The following is a 21,672-nucleotide window of genomic DNA, read 5'->3' as shown; positions in this document are numbered from 1 at the left end:
TGTTACTGCATAGATGTCTGCTGGGACATAGCCCCTGCTGGGTTCTGTGGCCCTGTTTTCACACTTAATCATGGTTATAAATAGGATTATTGCTAATATTTGACTCACTGAAGGCTGAAACCAAGCCAAAGCTGGAATACGTGGCACCATTTTATTAGTAAGTTTTACAAAAAGAAAACAGCCTCTGTTTATATAGGCTGGAAGAGTCATTTGACCTGTTCTTCAACCCCATCTGGAATTGCTTGGGGTTAATTTAGCCTTTCCCTTAAGACTCATGTGATAAGGGGGTTGAGAGGAACATGAACTTTGATTTCATTCCTCCCAAGCTCTGAGGCCTAATCTCTGAGAGAGGTGGCTTTGATGCCAGCTGGTATCACTGTTGAATGTGTGATGGGGAGGAAGTGCCAGGTTAACTGTGAGAGGTGGACATGCCAGCTGGGTAAACTGAACCAGAATGTTTCTCCATGCTGTTCTCTACCTTCCCGGTAGAAGTAGAAATGAAGTGATGTTCCTTCAGCTGTTGGTTTCCCATGCCCTGTTGCTACCCTGCTCTCCCCTCTCTAGGAAAATGAGGACTCTCTCTTTCCTATATTACTCATGAGTTCAAGTTTAGAACAGTGCAATGGATACAAAAAGTGCTTTATTCTGAAAACTTGGAGAGAGAAGTAGCTGGGTGACTTGGCACTGGGTTAATTTTGGACTCTCTTATGGACTCAAAAATGTTTTATCAGAACGTTAACTTTAGAACTTTCATGAGACTTCAGAATTAATTCTGGCAGGCAGACGCACAAGTTTAAGCAAGACAGCAGAGACAGATGTTTCGAAATACAGAGCTGGATGAATGGCTGCTGTCTTCAATGGATCAAAGGCATGAAAAAATAAGGTTGAGGGTGGAGGGCAGGAGTTACTCTCAATTTAGTGACAGGGCAGTCAAGTGCAAAATTTAGATGTTAGACCTTGTTTGGAATATGAAACTAACCAAGCAACAGTTTTTAAAAAAAGAAAAAAGATTTTTTATTTTTTGAGGACGCCAGGGAAATTGGCAGATGGTCTATGTATTAGATAATACTTGGGAATTGTCATTTTTCGCAGTTGTGATAATGACATTGCCATGGAAAATAATCCATATATTTTGGTCCATCTGAAGTAGGGATAAAGTGACAAAGTCTGGGATTTGCAATAAATGAAGTAGGTTTGACGAAATTTAGGAAATTGTTGAATCTAAATATATATAAGCGGTTCACTATACAATCCTCTATATCTGAGATGATGGAAAATGTTCATAGTTGACTTCTTAAGTGTTTCACCTGGCCTCCTGAGCCCACAGTTGACTTTCACCTACTGTTCAGTGTGGTTATCCTGTCACAGTCACCAGACCTCAGATACTTTAACTCCTGTTGGGAAGCAGGTTGCTACCAACTCAGAGCCAGAAAAGCCAAGTACTATCAAGAAGCTCTCTCTCTTTTTTAAACAGTTTCTTTCAGCTTATCCAGAACTATTGATTCTAGAGTGAGGACCAAGATACTGACCTAGATACAACTGATTACCAGCTCTAAAGGGTGGAGAGGTAACTTTTTAAAAAAATAATCTTTTTTACTTTATTTTGTAGGACTACCAGAAGGCTTCAGACCTTCTATGATGGAAATCATTCCTGTGCCAGAGGAGTGTGCCATATTCCAATGGCTGAGCCATTCTGCCCTAAAACAAGAGAGGTTCGTAATCTTTCTGGAAGGTGCGCCAGAATAAATTATGAGGGCTTGGGGTGGCATCTACAGACAGATTAGTTGGCTAAGCATGTGGTCTCTCTTCCGCTCTCTAGTTTGATGCTTATGTAAGGTTTTAGGAAGAGTTGTTTCCCTTTGTTAATAATCCCTCCACTACTCTCAGTCATCTATAAGCTGAATCGCTCAAATTTGCAACCTGCCTTTTTTTTTTTTTTAGTAAGTTTTGATTTTAGTGTCAGGATATCTGGATACCTTTTAAAATAATTTAGACAGCATAATTTGGAGTATACACTCTGGAACCAGATTTCTTAGGATCAGGTCTTTATTCTTCAACTTAATTGTTGCTTGTTTCTGGATCAGAACCTTGGACTCTGGTTTCCTCATTTATAAAATAAAGTAATGATAACATATTGATACCTCACAGGACTGTGAAGGATAAAAGAGTAACTTATAAAGTGCTTTGAATGATGCCTGTCAGTTATAAGACATCTAGTGACTGGTAACTGCTTTTATGAATTAAATGATTAATAATCTATAAATAGATTGGCATCATTTGCCTTTGAGCTGAGTTTGACTTTTCCTGTCCAGCCTCCTTTCCTCTCCAGGATTATAGTAAGATCTCAGGACTGTAGAGGCAACCCTTACAAAAGCCAGTGGTGGTATAAAGAAAGAAATCCTAGCCTTAGCTTTCAGAGAATAAAACTGGCTACCATGGTTCACAAGTCCATCCATGGTACTTTTCTTATAACCCCAAAATTTGAAAGTCAGATGCCACCTAGTAGGTCGAAAGTACTGTCAGAAGCAAACTGCCTAGTAAAATCTTACTTAGACAATACAAATAACTAAACATGTTACTCATTCAGATAATTTTAACATGTGATGTGAAACACAGATTTATGTTCAACCTTGCATAATCATGTAAAACTAGCCTCTTTACAGGCAAAGCTGCTGCTAAGTCGCTTCAGTCGTGTCCGACTCTGCGACCCCAGAGACGGCAGCCCACCAGGCTCCCCTGTCCCTGGGATTCTCCAGGCAAGAACACTGGAGTGGGTTGCCATTTCCTTCTCCAATGCATGAAAGTGAAAAGTGAAAGTGAAGTCGCTCAGTCGTGTCCGACTCTTAGCAATCCCATGGACTGCAGCCTACCAGGCTCCTCCATCCTTGGGATTCTCCAGGCAAGAGTACTGGAGTGGGGTGCAGCTAGAGTGCCCTAAATAACCACACCCTGGTCTCAGAAATCTAGAGTCCAAAGCCAGGCGTTGAAGGGAGCTATTTCAGATATATCACTGCATGTTTATGCTTTGTGACTTCTGTGAAAGCACATTTTTAAGTAGGCGTTTAGATATACATTTGAGCCTTGAACAACGTGGGGCGTGGTTAGAGGCACTGACCCATCATGCAGTTGAAAATATGAGTATAAATTTACAGTTGGCCCTCCATATCTGGCAGTTCTGCATCCAAGGATTCAGCCAACCCACAGAGTGAACAGCATTGTAGCATGAATCTATTGTGAAAAAACATGTAAGAGTACACCACACAGTTCAAACCTGTGTTGTTCAAGGCTCAACTGTATATGTTCCTGGGTAGTTATCAGCAGAATATATCAGAATGATGTTGGTCTTAACCTCTGAAACACAGATCTGTCCACAAAATACATGTGCTCTCCAAGAGAACTTAGAAGTGTATAATAACATTTTTGTCCACTTCAGATTGGGAGAAGCTTGGAGGAAATAGACTAGTGAGAGAATATGCATGTTAATAGTAAATCTGAGGTATTGCCCCAGAGATTTGGGTACTAGGAGTAGAGGTGTGTAAGGGAAGTGCTAATGAGGTATTCAGAGTACATGTAAATGTGGTGGCTGAGTGATAGTTTCCAGTAATAAATACAGTTTGGCCTCTTTTGAGACTGAATTAATTCAGCTATTATTAGTCTAGCCAAGCTAAGGACCCTCACATAAAGATTAAGAGTGCTAGGGAAGGCAGTTTAAGAAAATGGGGAGGAGGGAAGAGGCCTTCACAATATTATTTTATTCTTATATACCCTAAAAGGGATTTTAAAAATACTATCCAAAAATGTAAAGAGTAGATGGTGTTGCCCCTCGGTAATCATCACTTAAACTTTCAGTATTCTTGTGATCTTTTGTGTACTGACGACAGATTGTCAAGATGAATTGTCCAGTGGCAAGCAAGGTACATAATGGTTGTACTGTATCTTATCATTTGCGTTAAATATGTGTGTGTGTGTATATAAGGGGCTTCCCTGGTGTCTCAGTGGTAAAGAATCCACTTGCAATGCAGGAGACATGGGTTCAATCCCTGGGTCCAGAAGATCCCCTGGAGGAGGAAATGGCAACCCAATCCAGTATTCTTGCCTGGGAAATCTCATGGACAAAGGAGCCTGGCAGGCTACAGTTCATAGGGTCGCAAAGAGTCAGACATGACTGAGCCTCTGAGCGCTCACGCATGTGTATATAAAAGAGATAAATATGAAAATATTTATGTGTGTGGGCTGCTGTCTATGGGGTCGCACAGAGTCGGACACAACTGAAGTGACTTAGCAGTAGCAGTAGCGTGTTTCTGGAAAGCTGACCAAAGAACTAGGAACAGTGATTTCCCATGGGGAAACTGAAGCCCTTGTACACAGGCAGAAGAAATACTTGTCACAGAATAAGAACCTTTGTGCTGTTTACATTTTGTACCATGTGCAAGTATTACCTATTCAGAAAACTGTCACTTCTAGTCAAAAAGTAATCTGAAACAAATTTCTTCAAAAAGTCCTGACACATTAAAAAGACCTCTCAGGCTGGAGCTGTATTTCTGGCACCTTACAATGGCATTATCTGTTTGTGTGAGAGTGCCAAGTGCTGCTTCGGGTGGCAAGCCCTCAGGGTCTGCCACTGGCTGGGCCATGCCCATAGCCTCCACTTCCTCCTCCCCAGCGTGGCACCCACCCCAGGGTGATAGTGAAGACTTACATGCCATATGCCACTGGCTTTCGAGACTTGTGATCTTCCTTCACACATCTTTAGAAGCACTCTGAAGTTTGGCCAAGACAGACAGCTCAGTTATTTGGGACTTTTAAAGACATTTAATGAAGACAGGACTGGGCTGGTTATACCTTAATTTTGAAAGGGGGTGGGGACAGCAGGGGAAGGAGTGATTTAATAAGGCTTATTATTTATAACTTCTGCTCCTTAGGAAACAGTTTTGATTTAGCATAGTCTTATTTTCAGCATGTACAGGATAAATAAACATGCTGCTGCTGCTGCTAAGTCGCTTCAGTCGTGTCCGACTCTCTGTGACCCCAGAGACGGCAGCCCACCTGGCTCCCCTGTCCCTGGGATTCTCCAGGCAAGAACACTGGAGTGGGTTACCATTTCCTTCTCCAATGCATGAAAGTGAAAAGTGAAAGTGAAGTCGCTCAGTTGTGTCCGACTCCTAGCGACCCCATGGACTGCAGCCTACCAGGCTCCTCCGTCCGTGGGATTTTCCAGGCAAGAGTACTGGAGTGTGGTGCCATTGCCTTCTCCAAATAAACATGATGGAGCATCAACTAGTCATTGGCTAGGGCTTGTCATGGTTCTAAATTTAGAGTTGCCAAGGCTCTTACTAAAATTCTTTCTTCTATTGCCATAGGACAATGTTATTTTTAAGGAAATAGGTTAATTTGCCTGTGTGTTTCAGACATGTGCAGGCAAGACTTTGGCCTAAATTGGAGCTTTCTATTGACTTTGAGTCACTCCATTTTGTATACAGTAACCTAGGAACTTTGACCAATTACTTGGGAAATGTGTAAAAGCTGCCAGTGTTAATAATTTGAAGAGGACTTCTGTGGTGGTCCAGTGGTTAATAATCTACCTGCCAATGCAGGGAACATGGGTTCGATCCCTGGCCCGGGAGGACTCCACGTGTCGCGGTGCAACTAAGGCTCTGCACCACAATGAGCGAGCCCTCGCTCTAGAGCTGGTGGGCTGCAACTACCGAAGCCTGCACGTCCTAGAGCCTGTGGGCCATAACAAGAGAACCCACCTCAATGAGAAGCCCAGGCACTGCATTTAGAGGAAGCCTGTGCACAGCAATCCAGACCCAGTGCAGCCAAAAGGATTAAAAAAAAATAATTAGAAGACCAGTTAAGCACTTATATATTGTGTTGGGCACTCCTTGCCATTTATTCCTTGGAAGTGTTGCCCAGTCGTGTCCAGCTCTTTGCAGTCCCAATGACTGTAGCCCACCAGGCTCCTCTGTCCATGGGATTCTTCAGACAAGAATACTGGAGTTGGTTGCCATTTCCTTCTCCAGGGGATCTTCCTAAGCCAGGAATTGAACCTGCTTCTTCTGCACTGCAGGCATTCTTTACTATCTGAGTCACCAGGGAAGTGGAAGTGTATTCCTTAGCTCATTTAATCTTCACAGTATCTATGAGTTATATTATTACTCCCATATCACTGATGAAAAAACTAGGACATAGGGAAGTGAATTCTTGTCAGTACTTTAATAGTTTAAAGGACTTTTTTTCAATTAAACAGGAATGTTTAAGCACAGAGTAAGAGAAAAATGAAATTAGATTAAATATACATTATTAGACACTAGAAAAAGTGATCAAACTTTTAAATAATGTTTCTAAACTCATATATGGCCTTGCCTCTAAAGGGTGCCAAGATAAGTTTATCTCTGGATAGAAGAAATCAGCATAGCTGCATTCTGTTTTTTATTGTATGTCTTTAGAGAGGCAGCAGGCAAAGAGATTATGAAAGTACCTTCTACTCCAGAAAAGCTTTCACAAAAGCCCTCAGGTTTTATATAGAAGAGCAATGAGAATCGGTTTCTCAGGAGCTTGGAAACTTCACTCTGCACATCTCTGAGACGTGGATGAGGAGGGCGCCTTGTGTTGCTTTGAAGGTTAAGAGCTCAGACTCAAGCCCACATTCAGTCCATGATAATCTATTAAAGCAGCTAAAAAGTGAGATTAAAGCATGTAAACAAATGCCTGGTGTAAAGAAAAAGCCCAGTATTTGCTCTTATTGCTGTGAGCTAGAGGTTGGGTGGGACAGAGCGTTATGTAAATAGATGGGGAGCTAGGAAACTCCCTTCTGTGATCACCCAGGTTCTCTTTGAGGGCCTGCAGGTACTGGGTATTTATAGTAAGAATCTTTTAAAGTAGCAGGGAAGAAAAAATAAAGCTTAGCTTCTGTTTGTATGTTTTGAGTTTGGTTCTTTCTGTTCTAGGTCCTCATAGAGACTGCTAAGAAGTTAGGACTCCGGTGCCACTCAAAAGGGACAATGATCACCATTGAGGGACCTCGTTTCAGCTCCCGGGCAGAAAGCATCATGTTCCAGACCTGGGGGGCAGATGTTATCAACATGACCACAGTTCCAGAGGTGGTTCTTGCTAAGGAGGCGGGAATTTGCTACGCAAGTATCGCCATGGCGACAGATTATGATTGCTGGAAGGAGCATGAGGAAGCGGTAGGTGGAATTCTCTTTGGTACATGTATGGCCTGGGTTTCCAAGTGCCATGAGAGCCAGTGACAGAGTGTCTTAACTTTTTGTTTCTATTACATTAGTTCCAGAAAGTGCCTTTATACCAAGTTTTAAAGTCAGCTTTTGATACATTATCATTAGGTGTTACCAGATTTTTTTTCTGTAGTTCCCATTGGAAGAACAAAATCTTCATAGAGAATGAAAGGACACTTAGGCAAGGATCAACAGGGAAGAGTACATTGCAAACATGTAGGTGTGTTGGGAATCTTACTGAGACTCAGCTCTTACATTACAGATAAAGAGTCTTGGTTATAAGTTCTTTATGCTCCTGTTTATTATGTAGCGGGGAAACCTATTAATGTACCTTTCCTGGTAAGAGGATTCTGTATTCATGTCTAACCTGCCATGGATGGGTACTGTGCTTGGTATAAAAATACAATAGCAGACAGACAAGTCCATAAGGAGCTAACATTTTGGGTTTTGAAGGAACTGGGTAGAGGTCAAACAAACCAGTGTGAGAAGGCTCGGGGTTATATAGAAATAATGTGGTAGGATACAGAAGTACGTATCGAATGGGCCCAACCAAATACTTGACATCCAGGAAGCCTGGCTTAAGTGTGATGGGAAAGAGGGCCATGCTGGAGAGGTGAGGAGGGGGAAGAGGGAGGCAGGGCCGTGTAGACTATGTAAGGATTTCAGATGGGAGGTCAGTGAGGGTTTTGAAGCAGAAAAAAACATCAAGATCCAGCTGGTATTTGAGGATAATGGGCCACTGAGGTCAGGCTTCCAAAACAAATATGTCCTTTGTGGAAAACTTCAAAACATCTACAAAAGTAGAGTTTAGTGTAATGAACACCCCAGGTGCCCATCACCCAGCTTTCCACAATCATCAGCCGTGCCAACTCTTGACTTACTTATATGCCCCTATTCAGTTTTCTGCCCCCTACCCTTATGATTTTGAAGTAAATTTTTCTAAAAGACCTCTCTTTTAAAAATAATTTTTTTAAAACCACACCATCACTGTTGTACAAAAAAATTAGTGATATTAATTCTTTAAAATCAAATGTCCAGACTTGTCACATTTTCCCTCCTGTCTCATCATTTTTAACTGTTCAAATCAGGATCCCTTATAATCCACACATTGTATTTGAATGATAAGCCTCTTAAATCTTTAACCTAATATTCTCCTCCCTTTTCATTGCTTGCATTTTACTTGAAGAAACCAGATCATTTGTCTTGTCATTTATCTCATCTTAAAAAGAGAAAAGGACAAAACTGCAGCCAAGAAATTTTGAAGGAAGGAGTATGGCAGTGGCTGTTCTAGAGACATTTAGGGGAGGTGACGTCTTCTCTAGGGGGACTGTAGCACCATCTCAGAGCTGCTTGTTTCACCATCCAGTTTCATGTAAAACAGGCTAAGATATTCTAGCTGCCTCTCCATCCATGGGTATGGAGTTTAGGTCATGGATGAACACAGATTCTTTGAGGATGTTTGTTAGTTAAGAGATTTGCAAATCCTGACCCAATGTAGTCTCTGACTTGGCAGCTTTGGTCACCTCAGTGGCAGCTCTGCCTCATGATGTTGAGAAGTTGCTTCCAATTAATAGGAGACTCCAGCCTCTGCCACTCCCCGAGAGTAGACTGCTTCCTGCCTGTGGCTTTCTGCGTGGTTTCATAACATTTGTCTCCTTTGCAGAGCTAATGGTGCTTTCATTTAGTAGGCCACATGAGGTTTGGAAAACAGTCAACTGGAGCTACTTCAGTTAAAAGCAAAAAAACTAAGCTCTGTGTAAGTGGTAAGGCATGAAAGCAAATAATGTTAAATCCCACAAGGAAAGCATAGACAAAGATGGCATCATCTCAGTCAGCTATGTGTGTCATTGTGCTTTAAACCAGATGTGCAGCCTGGCACAGAAAAAGGTTCTAGAGTTGCCTAACCCCTTCTTCAAATTCCCATTGTTCTTTTTACTTGTAATATTGGGTGACTTCTTTAACCCTTCCACATGAGTGGGGGGTGTTAATTACATTTCTGACCTTGTAGGATTACTGGAAGAATTAAACATGATAAATACGGAGCCAATAGTATAGTACTAGGGCTTCCCAGGTGGCACTAATGGTAAAGAACCCGCCTGCCAATGCAGGAGATATGAGACACAGGTTCGATTCCTTGGTCAAGAATGTCCCCTGGAGGAGGGTATGGCAACCCACTCCAATATTCTTGCCTGGAGAATCCCACAGACAGTGGAGCCTGGTGGACCACAGTCCGTAGGGTCGCACAGAGTTGGACACGACTGAAGTGACTTAGCACGCACAGTATAGTACTGGCCCCTAAGAGGGTCGTAGTCAGATGATAGGTGTGATGGAATGGTGGAGGGATGTAGTTTCCGAAGAAAACTCTGGAGATTTAAGCTGGATGTTGAGTGAGAATTTATTGTGAGAAAGCAGAAAGGACTTTCTGGGTGGAGCACAGCAGCAAAAACACAGAGGAAAAGGAGGTCAGAATCTGTATAGAAATAGCAGCCACAAAGAATGAGGAAAAGAGTAAAATATAAGGCAAATCTCTTGGTTGTTTCACGACGCTGCAGTTGACGTTGCCTACCTGGCAGGCACCCAGCTGGCTGCCTCCTTCTGCTGTGATCCCTCCCACAGTGATGGCACTCCTCTCTGCTACGGTGCTTATCATTTTGTTGTAAACACATCTCCATATTGTGGGAGGGGTCTAGGAAGGAATAGGAAGGTATAATCATGGTGCCCCTGAATCTTGGGTTTCTTCTAAGCATAGTTAAGCATGACAAGTACTCTTTCTGGTCATCTGTCTTATACTCAACTTCCTTCAGCTTCCTTAGGAAGCAGTTTCAGTCATACACAGAAGCAATGGGGTAAGCTTCCGTGAATGCAACTTCAGTCATAAACATAACAATTTTAAGCCAACCATGTTTCATCTACATGCTGATCCATGAACTTATCTGTGAACATTTTAGGAGACATCTAACATAACCACATTGCTGTTATCACAGTCCAACAATAATTCCTTAATATATCCAGGCAAAGTTCAATTTTCTAGTTATCTCAAGTAGCGTAAGTGATTTTTTGCTTCCAGGTGTTCTTAAAAGAAACCAGGTCATTTGTCCTATAGAGTTTCCCACAGTCTGATTACTGAAATCATCTCCTTAGGATGGTTTATCCAATTTCGCAGTGTTCTATATTTTCTGTAAATTGGCAGCAGGATCCAGAGATTTGATCTAATTCTGACATCATAATCCACAAGGAAGCTCATGAAAGTGGACTGTTTGTTTGGTTTGGGTTTCTGGTTTTGTGATGTTAACAGCCCATCCATTAATTCACTGGGACTATAAAAATGGTGATGCTTTGATTCCATTATTTTTATTAAAGACTTCTCTAAAGGGAAGTGTTCTTATCTTCTGATTTATCCAGTATAGCAACAGTTTTAAAACTGGAATCCATTCTGTGGACATGAGAAGAGCCACAAGCTTTCTGGGCCATGCCAACACATTATACAACTGAAAAGGTTTCTCAGACACCATGTTGAAAACTAGTTGTGCTTTTCAGAGATGTCATTGGATTTCTCTATGACCTCTCCCCTAATAAATGCAGAACTTGGGTTCAAGTTCTTGGGAGTAAACTGACTTCAACAGATCAAGTAGGAACTCAGAAAAAAATGTTCTGTGAAAAGCAGTGGAATTTTAAATTGCTGGTAATGTCCTGTGCTGTTGTTTTTCTAGGTTTCAGTGGACCGGGTCTTAAAGACCCTGAAAGAAAATGCCAATAAAGCCAAAAGCTTACTTCTCACTACCATACCTCAGATAGGATCCATGGAATGGTCAGAAACCCTCCATAACATGAAGGTAAGTATCCTCTCCATCTACAAGCAGACACTTCCATAGACTCTCAGCTGCCCGTTTCTCTAATTTGCATTGGACCCTTGGTCCATCTGTTCATGCATTTTATACTAGACTAGATGTTTTCTACATATTTTCATGTCATTTACTAGCATACTAACCATAAATGGAAGAGAGATATATTCTGGCTGGTAATGCAAGAGCACTAAAAGTTGAGGTGAAGGAGTTTTATTATCTAGTCTATCAGGTTCTTGACACTGTCCTGCTTTGCAGTGTATCCGTAAATTTTACTTCAGAAGATTGGTAGTGTTTGCTCTGTACACGTATTATACTGCAGACAAGGCTGTTTTCTCTTTGGCTGCTGCTGCTAAGTCACTTCAGTCGTGTCCGACTCTGTGCGACCCCATAGACGGCAGCCCACCAGGCTCCCCCGTCCCTGGGATTCTCCAGGCAAGAACACTGGAGTGGGTTGCCATTTCCTTCTCCAGTGCATGAAAGTGAGAAGTGAAAGTGAAATCGCTCAGTTGTGTTCGACTCTTAGCGACCCCATGGACTGCAGCCCACCAGGCTCCTCGGTCCGTGGGCAGATCTATGCTAAGTACTGGCAGCCTTTAAAGCCAAAACACTGGCATACAATACCAAAATGGTGCCAGGGACTGTTTACTTATAGTTAATGTTGCATCAGACAAATTAAGATAGTAATAAACATGTGGAGGGTTGCAGATTGGTAGCTTTTCAACTCTAGTATTAATTCCCAGAATATGATTTGAACTGATTGCTGAGCTCAGATGTGTGGTTTTTATCTGGACCTCTTGTGTCTCTTGATTAACCACCTTAGATAAGGGGTTGGCTGAAATTGATCAGATGTTACATTCACCTAGTATCCAAAGAGGGTAGCCAGCATATCCAAAGGTCTCCTAGAATACATCTCTACTCTTAGGTGTTAGAGTTGAGAGAGGATTTGAAAAGTTGATAAAAGCCCCTCTCAACCTGAATAACCACGGAGGAACCCTGGAATGACAGCCATTGTTTTAGTGTGATGACAATACTGTGGTAGTAAATGACTGCCGACTGCTGGGCATGGAGGAGCCATGATTTGTAGTTTGCTGACTGCCATAGTATAAAATGCTCTTGCACAGCCCATTTCAAGCTATCAACATGAAGCCACCGGTAAGCTGGGAAGTGATATACATAATGAGTTTTTACAAAGCTGGTACAAGCAGGCTCCAGAAAACCAGTGTAAAATGTCTCTCAGCCTTGAGGACTGGCAAAACCAGGAATACTGGCATTTTGTACTCTGTCTTCCCTGCTGCTGCTGCTGCTAAGTCGCTTCAGTCTTGTCCGACTCTGTGCGACCCCATAGACGGCAGCCCGCCAGGCTCCCTCATCCCTGGGATTCTCCAGGCAAGAACACCGGAGTGGGTTGCCATTTCCTTCTCCAATTCATGAAAGTGAAAAGAGAAAGTGAAGTCGCTCAGTTGTGTCCGACTCTTTGTGACCCCATGGACTGCAGCCCACCAGGCTCCTCCGTCCATGGGATTTTCCAGGCAAGAGTACTGTCTTCCCTACTAGATTTTAAATCCATAAGGAACAGGAAACACATCTGTTGGTTTCAGCCTATCTACTCAGGAGATAAATGTTCTTTAATGATAGGTCCTTTCCCTCATGAATTATTTCATCATAATTGAAATATAGGCAACTCTTTTTATATGGATGAAGAAAAAGGGAACAGAAAATCAGTTCTAGGAATTGGAGAATGTCACTTTAAACTAGAAACAGTTACATCTGGTGAAACGTAATGAGTGTAATGCGATTGAACAGTATGACTTTGGCTTATCAAAACAAACACACTGTTGACTGGCAGGAAATGTGATTCATTCTTTTGGTACTGCTGAGGCTGTTACCTGCTGGATGGGATGGTGAGGTTTGGGGTTTGGGTTTTTTTGGGGTTTGGGTTTTTTTTGGTTTTTTGTTTTTTTAAGGTTTCTGATCCTTGGTCAGAATTTTACTAAGCCAATTTGACCATAGCCCCTTGAACTTTCAAAGATAATTTGTCAAGGAATAAATTTATTATTTCAGCTTCATTTTTAAGTAAAAATATTTGGATAGTAGATTGGTGTTCTCTATTCCTTCTGTGAAGCTTCTGAAAGTGTGTGTAAAACGGCATTTTTTTTAAACGGGTTAATATGTGTAGAAGAGAGAAAATGAAGAATTGCTACTCTTGACAAAATTGAGAATCATAGCCTCCATTCTGTAACATATAAGGAATACCACACTAATAATCCCTTATTCCAAGGCAGTATTTTCAGCTCTCTGAATACTGAAGTGTGTATCATTAATTCACTAATTCATTTCAGAATCACTTAGTGAGCACCAACTATATGTCAAGCTATGGTTTACACAGATATGTAAGACGCTGTTATGGAGAAGCTCCTAGTCTATTTGGAGATACTCGCATATTAAAATTTCAATGACATTTTTCAGTGGAATAAGACAAAGGCTAGGGGTTGGTGTAAAAATATGTCCCAGTGGATGTAAAGGGGCAGGGGTGGAGATAAGTGAGAATCAGAACAGTCCTCTGAGATAAACATTCTAAACCTCACTTTACATGAAAGGAGAATAAAGAACGAACAGTTAAAAAAGATTTATGCCCAAAACTCCATATGTGGTTAGTGATTATTAAACTTTCAGTGAACATGAGAATTTTCTGGAGAGTTTATCAAGTATATATCCCATGAGTCCTCACTCTATAAAAATCAAAGTGAAAATAAGCACTCCAGGTGATTATCATGCCCCCAAGCATGAGAATTCCCTGCCTGTACTAATTGTTTGATTAATCATAATCTGTGCCTACTTCCTTTCAGAAAATGGCCCAGTTTTCTGTTTTGTTACCAAGACATTAAAACAGCATGGCTGCCCAGGAGACTTCGAAATTCCAGTCCTTTTGGGAATTCCTGCTTGAGAAAACAGAAAAGATAGGCAGCTTTCATGCCCTTGCTCCCCAAGGAAGAAGTGATAAGACATTGCACTCATCAGAGATGCCTTCTCAAAGACTTGGACTGCTTCAAATAATTGAAGGAAAGCAAATTACACTTCCAGAAAAGAAAAAAAAGAAGACACCTTTCACCATTCCCCTATTAAATTTGTAACAATAAAGGTAGTCAGTAATATTCCTGTGCTGCCAAGGAATTTGAAGAAGAAAAGCTCTTAGACTATTTACTGGTGTGACTGTAAGTTGGTATAGTCTTTTTTGAGGGCAGTTTGGTAAAATGTATCAAAGGCTTAAAAAATACTCTTTGTGCTGGTTAAACTCCTAGGAATTTATCTTTAAGGAATTATCAGAGATACATATAAATAATTATGAATAAAGAAGGATGTATAACATAGTTATCATAGCAAATATTCAAAACAATCTGAATATCTAACAAATGGAGGTAAATCATGGTCAAGCTCTTAATTAGACTGTGAAGCAGCCAACTGAACATCATAGCTTCACATAATGTACAAAAGACATTGTTGCTGTATAATATGGAATGAGGATATGTAAGCATTTTACAATACTGATTTTGTTTTAAAATTCTACATAGTTATGTACAAAGAATAGAAAGAAATATATGCAGTCTTCTGTTATTGTATTTGGGAAGAGGGATACTGGATAATTTTTTATTTTATTTTTTCCATTTCTTCACATTTTTCTACAATGAATATAATCGAATAGTGAAGTTTTAGAAATAAAAATGGGATTAGAAAGATCCAGTTCTTGAAAACCCACTGTTTTTGGTAATGCAACAGAAGTTAAAATGGCACTGCTAAGAGGAGTTCTGTTTGAGTTCCATCTTTATATTGTTAAAAAGGCCATTAATGACTGTATGGTTAGAACAGTATTTGGATTTGCAACAATGTGAGAAAAGCTGAGTGTTTAATATGGAGCTAATCTTAAATTATTTAAGAGACCATATACACACATTATAGTGTGTGAGATATTTTTAAAACTGGTATTTGACTTTTTGTTTCTACACCTTTTCATGATTTGATGAATTATTTTACATGAGTTGAGTTTTTTTAAATAAAAAAGTGGAAGCTTCTTACTGTTTTTTATTCTTAATTTTAAAGGAATGTGGTTTGTTTTCTTATCAGAGAGAGATCATTTTTCCCTCAGAATTACTCCTCACTGTAGTCTGTTACTCAGTCCTTTAGTAATGTATATCTCTTGGCTGTTTAAAGAGAATGTAGAATGAATGTGTTTATGTCTAAGGAATTGTCTTCAAGATAATGAGCTGCTAACTGTAAATAATAAACCAGTTACCCTTCAGCGTTAATACAGAGCTGTCTGGGTTACATGTAAGTATGGCTCTTGGACTCTGATGCAGCATTTCAGCTCTGTGCATGAGACAGCCACAGAGGACGTGATGAATCTGAACCCAGGGTTCTCTGGCTCTGTACACCATGATTGTTTTCACTACCCTGTAATATATGCTATGCCTTACTATCCTTCTTTCTTGGTAGACATCTGAGGATGTCAAGGCCGAAATGTAGGCATTATTCTTGTTCCTTCAAAAGTACGGTGGTTTCCAAATTCCGTTCAGTTCAGTTCAATCATTCAGTTGTGTCCGACTCTTTGTGACCCCATGGACTGCAGCACGCCAGGTCTCCCTGTCCATCACCAACTCCCGGAGTTTACTCAAACTCATGTCCATTGAGTCAGTGATGCCATCCAACCATCTCATCCTCTGTCATCCCCTTCTCCTCCCACCTTAAATCTTTTCCAGCATCAGGCTCTTTTCAAATGAGTCAGTTCTTTGCATCACATGGCCAAAGGATTGGAGTTCCAGCTTCAGCACCAGTCCTTCAAATGAATATTCAGGACTGATTTCCTTTAGGATGGACTGGTTGGATCTTCTTGCAGTCCACGGGACTCTCAAGAATCTTCTCCAACACTACAGTTCAAAACATGAATTCTTCCACAGTCAGCTTTTTTTACAGTCCAACTGTTACATCCATACATGACTACTGGAAAAACCATACCCTTGACTAGACGGACCTTTGTTGGCAAAGTAATGTCTCTGCTTTTGAATATGCTAAGTTGGTCATAACTTTCCTTCCAAGGAGCAAGCGTCTTTTAATTTCATGGCTGCAGTCACCATCTACAGTGATTCTGGAGCCCAACAAAATAAAGTCTGACACTGTTTCCACTGTTTCCCCATCTATTTCCCATGAAGTGATGGGACCAGATGCCATGATCTCAGTTTTCTGAATGTTGAGCTTTAAGCCAACTTTTTCACTCTCCACTTTCACTTTCATCAAGAGGCTATCTTTAGTTCTTCTTTGCTTTCTGCCATTAGGGTGGTGTCATCTACATATGTGAGGTTGTTGATATTTCTTCCAGCAAACTTGATTCCAGCCTGTGCTTCATCCAGCCCAGCATTTCTCATGATGTATTCTGCATATAAGTTAAATAAGCAGGGTGACAATATACAGCCTTGACGTACTCCTTACCAGTCTGTTGTTCCATGTCCAGTTCTAACTTGCTTCTTGACCTGCATACAGATTTCTCAGGAAGCAGGTCAGGTGGTCTGGTATTCCCATCTATTTAAGAATTTTCCAGAGTTTATTGTGATCCACATAGTCAAAGGCTTTGGCATAGTCAATAAAGCAGAAGTAGATGTATTTCTGGAACTCTAGCTTTTTTGAGGACCCAGTGGATGTTGGTGATTGATCTCAGGTTCACAGTTCACATATTGCTGAAAAAAAAAAAGAAATAGCTCAACTGGAATTCCATCACCTCCACTAGCTTTGTTTGTAGTGATGCTTCCTAAGGCCACTTGACTTTTCATTCCAGGATGTCTGGCTCTAGGTAAGTGATCACACCATCATGGTTATCTGGGTCATGAAGATCTTTTTTGTATATTCTTCTGTGTATTCTTGCCACCTCTTCTTAATTTCTTCTGCTTCTGTTAGGTCCATACCATTTCTGTCCTTTACTGTGCCCATCTTTGCATGAAATGTTCCCTTGGTATCTCTAATTTTCTTGAAGAGATCTCTAGTCTTTCCCATTCTGTTGTTTTCCTCTATGTCTTTACATTGATCACTGAGGAAGGCTTTCTTATCTCTCCTTGCTATTCTTTGGAACTCTGAATTCAAATGGGTAAGTCTTTCTTTCCTTTTCTTCTTTGCCTTTCACTTTTTTTCTCAAAGGCCTTGTCAGACAACCATTTTGCCTTTTTGCATTTCTTTTTCTTGGGGATGGTCTTGATCATCGCCTCCTACACAATGTTACGAGCCTCCATCCATAGTTCTTCAGGCACTTTATCAGACCTAATCCCTTGAATCTATTTGTCACTTGCACTGTATAATCGTAAGGGATTTGATTTAGGTTATACCTGAATGGTCTAGTGGTTTTCTCTACTTTCTTCAATTTAAGTCTGAATTTGGCAATAAGGAGTTCATGATCTGAGCCACAGTCAGCTCCCCGTCTTGTTTTTGCTGACTGTATATAGCTTCTCCATTTTCAGCTGCAAAGAATATAATCAATCAGATTTCAGTATTGACCATCTGGTGATGTCCATGTGTAGAGTCATCTCTTGTGTTGTTGGAAGAGGGTGTTTGCTATGACCAATGCATTCCCTTGGCAAAACTCTCTTAGCCTTTGCCCTACTTCATTCTGTACTCCAAGGCCAAATTTGCCTGTTACTCCAGGTATTTCTTGACTTCCTACTTTTGCTTTCCAAATTATAGAAGTTATTTTCTTGATTCAGTAGTGTTTTATTGCAACATTTTTAACTTCTCAAATGAAGTATACAGTTCACTTACTTTGTTGCCATCATTCACTCCTTAAGCAAAACCAACAATATAATTTTCCTCATAGCTCATCCTTGAGGACTTTGCTGACCATTTCTCCCTGGAATACTTCTTAATTCCATGGTTCTTCACTCCTTTTCTTAGCTACAACAATAAGTAAACACTGTGATGAGCTCTGAGTATGTCAGAGTTTCTCCAGAGAATGATAGGAATATTAGAAAAGTTCTAGCTTAGCAACTCAGCCCCTTAGAAGAGTGCTGAATTACTAATTAGTACATCCGCATCTACATAAAAATATTTTACTGGCATTGTGAGCTGCTTATTTTTATTTTGCATTGTTTTTCATGATTTTGAGGAGTAGATAACTAGAATAGTTCATAGGCAGAGTGTTAACCAAAGAGTGGAGAAGGCTGGAATAGTAGGGTTACATTTGAGAACTGAAAATACTTTGCAGATTAGCTTCAGTGCATCCTGGATTTGTTCATAACAGGTCAAAAGTTAAGAACGGCTAAAATTCTCACTGGTGTGGGGAAGTTTAAATAAGATGCATTAATTCAAATCAGTGTCTTCATACATCAGTATAGAACAATGTCTATGACAAAAGTAGAAATCAGAAAATTATGTGAAATAAAGCAGTTTGTGAATAGCATATTTATGTTTTATGGCCACAAAGTTTCTGGAAAGAAGCTGAGTGACCACCTCTGAGGTATGAATCAAGAGACCTACTATCTACCTCATACCTTTCTGTACTGTTTGGACTTTTTACCATAAGCATCAGTAGATGCTTATACGTTTTGAGGAATGGAGAATAGAGACCTTGCTTTGTAGCAGTTTATATAAAAGAATCTCTTTAGCCTGACATTGATTTCTGTTAGGTCATGTCCAGGTCAGTGTGTCCAGTTCTGGGCACAATACTTTCAGGGGAACTCTGACCAAAAAGGACCAGCAGAAAAGTACAGGAACTGGGAAAACAACGCCCACATATGTAATGGTGGAAGCAACTGAGTATGTCTAACCATTTAAGAGAAAATCTTATGTGAGCATTTCAAATATTTAAAAGGCTGTCATTCAGTTATAGACTAATCTATCTCACTATTGAGTAAGCCTCCATAAAATCATGAAACATCTTTTTATTTATGAGATCCTTTGTTCCTTGAACTTATTATCACAAGATCAATCTATATTTGTGTAAGTGAAAATCTGATCTTATTTTTCCTACATAAAACCTTCATCGGCTCTTCTTGAACCTTCCCCTCCATGTCAACTTTCAGCAGGTAACTTCAGTTCCTTATTCACTGACAAAACTGAAGCCTCAGCAGAGAACTTCCAGGCATACCCCCCTTTACCATTCCCCAAACTCTTTTCTCCTCTCTTGTTATTTCTGACAATATACATATCAGCAGCACCTGGAGGGCTTCTTAAAACAGACTACATGGCGCCACCCTAGAGTTTCTTTTTTAAAAGTCCTCAGTCTGGGACATCGTAATCTGGGCTTTGCAGCCATCTTAAATTATACACAAATTTCTGTCCTGGTGTCTCAGTCCCCCTTTCTATCTTTGTGTCTTCCAGCCTCTACTGAGCTTGTTGACTGGTGCTCCCAACATAACCCATTCCACTGGTGGACAAAGGATACTTAGAAAAAATTCTTTCTCTTAAATTTTGAAATTAATCTACCTGTAACTTTCATTTATCCTTCTCTGGAACTGTTTGGGCGTCATCTAATCTCTTCCACACAGCACAGTTCTAATATTTGATGGCGGTCTATCTGTCCTCCCAAGAGATCTTTTGCCTGAACATCTTTAGTTCATTTTCTTTTCCAGTGTTCCTGAAATAAAATTACATTTGATACTGTAAGTTTAAATCTACAGCACAATGGCATATGTATATATTGCAAACATTACTGCAGTTAAGTTTAGTTAGCATCCATCACCTCATCAATTCAGTTCCATTCAGTTGGTCAGTTGTGTCCGACTCTTTGTGACCCCATGGACTGCAGCATGCCAAGATTCCCTGTCCTTCACCATCTACCAGAGCTTGCTCAAACTCATGTCCATCGAGTCGGTGATGCCATCCAGCCATCTCATCCTCTGTCATCCCCTTCTCCTGCCTTCAATCTTTCCCAGCATCAGGGTCTTTCCCAGTGAGTCAGTTCTTGGCATCAGGTGGCCAAAGTATTGGAGCTTTAGCTTCAGCATCAATCACCTTAGTTACAGAAAATCACCATAGTTACAGAAAAAAAATTTTTTCCTCGTGAGAACTTTTAGGACCTGCTCCCTTCAGCTCAGTTCAGTTCAGTTCAGTCGCTCAGTCGTGTCCGACTCTTTGTGACCCCATGAATCGCAGCATGCCAGGCCTCCATGTCCATCACCAACTCCCGGAGTTCACTCAGACTCACGTCCATCGAGTTAGTGATGCCATCCAGCCATCTCATCCTCTGGCGTCCCCTTCTCCTCCTGCCCCCAATCCCTCCCAGCATCAGAGTCTTTACCAATGAGTCAACTCTTCACACGAGGTGGCCAAAGTACTGGAGTTTCAGCTTCAGCATCATTCCCTCCAAAGAAATCCCAGGGCTGATCTCCTTCAGAATGGACTGGTTGGATCTCCCTGCAGTCCAAGGGACTCTCAAGAGTCTTCTCCAACACCACAGTTCAAAAGCATCAATTCTTCGGCACTCAGCTTTCTTTACAGTCCAACTCTCACATCCATACATGACCACTGGAAAAACCATAACCTTGACTAGACAGACCTCTGTTGGCAAAGTAATGTCTCTGCTTTTGAATATGCTATCTAGGTTGGTTGTAACTTTTCTTCCAAGGAGTAAATGTCTTTTAATTTCATGGCTGCAGTCACCATCTGCAGTGATTTTGGAGCCCATAGCATCTTTCAAATATGCCATAAAGCACTATTAACTATAGTTATCATGTTATATATTACATCCCCAGTACTTACTTATTTTATAACTGGGAGTTTATACATTTAACCACATCCACATAATTCCCCTATCCTCTACAGCCTACTTCTGGCAACCTCAAATCTGATCTGTTTCTATGAGTTTAGTGTTCTATTTTAGATTCCACATGTAAATGAGACTAAACAGTATATGTCTTTCTCTGACTTACTTCACTTAGCATAATGCCCTCAAGGTCCATCAGTGTTGTTACAAATGGCAGAATTTCCTGCGCTTTACGGCTGTAGCATATTCCATTGTTTCTATATATACCACATTTTCTTTGTTCATCCCTCAGTGAGTACACAGTTTGTTTCCATGTCTCAGCTGTTGTGAATAATGCTGCAAAAAAAAGGACATGGGGGTGCAGAGAGCTCTTCAACATAGTGATTTTGTTTATTCTTGCAAACATCCAGTGTTTCCCATAGTGGCTGTACCAATCTACATTCCCACCAGCCTTGCACAAAGGTTCTCTTTTCTCTACATCCTGACAAGCATCTGTTATCTGTTTTTTGTTTTTTTGGAGGATAGACATTCTGATGGAATGGCTGACATGTAATCTCATTGTGGTCTTGATTGCAGTACCCTAATGTTGAGCACCTTTTCATGACCTTTTGGTCATCTGAATATCTTAGAAAAATGTCTATTCAGGTCCATTGCCCATTTTTCAATTAGATGATTATTATTTTGCTATTCAGTTGTATGGGGTTTTTTATATATTTTGAATGTTAACCTCTTGTCAGATACATGATTTGCAAATATCTTCTGTCATTCTGTAAACTGCTCGTACATTTTGTTGACTGTTTCTTTTTGGCATTCAGAAGCTTTTAAATTGGCGTAGTCCCATCTGTTTACCGTTGTA

At 40.6% G+C, this 21,672-nt stretch overlaps 1 protein-coding gene across 1 annotated transcript in view; it reads left to right on the top strand.

The window, feature by feature from the left end:
* Positions 1 to 15,150, top strand: part of MTAP (methylthioadenosine phosphorylase) — a 46,629-nt gene extending 31,479 nt beyond the window's left edge. Inside the window, exons 5-8 of the mRNA XM_019965874.2 lie at positions 1,610 to 1,712; positions 6,951 to 7,190; positions 10,949 to 11,071; positions 13,930 to 15,150. Of these exons, the coding sequence (XP_019821433.2) occupies positions 1,610 to 1,712; positions 6,951 to 7,190; positions 10,949 to 11,071; positions 13,930 to 13,968 (505 nt within the window). The 3' untranslated portion in view covers positions 13,969 to 15,150. The remainder of the gene's footprint in view (positions 1 to 1,609; positions 1,713 to 6,950; positions 7,191 to 10,948; positions 11,072 to 13,929) is intronic.
* The last annotated feature ends 6,522 nt before the right edge of the window (positions 15,151 to 21,672 follow it).

Source organism: Bos indicus, chromosome 8 (assembly GCF_029378745.1).
Source record: "Bos indicus isolate NIAB-ARS_2022 breed Sahiwal x Tharparkar chromosome 8, NIAB-ARS_B.indTharparkar_mat_pri_1.0, whole genome shotgun sequence".
NCBI classification, from domain to species: domain Eukaryota; kingdom Metazoa; phylum Chordata; class Mammalia; order Artiodactyla; family Bovidae; genus Bos; species Bos indicus.
The sequence above is the reverse complement of the archived record's forward strand: the minus strand, read 5'-3'. Positions and strand labels throughout refer to the sequence as shown.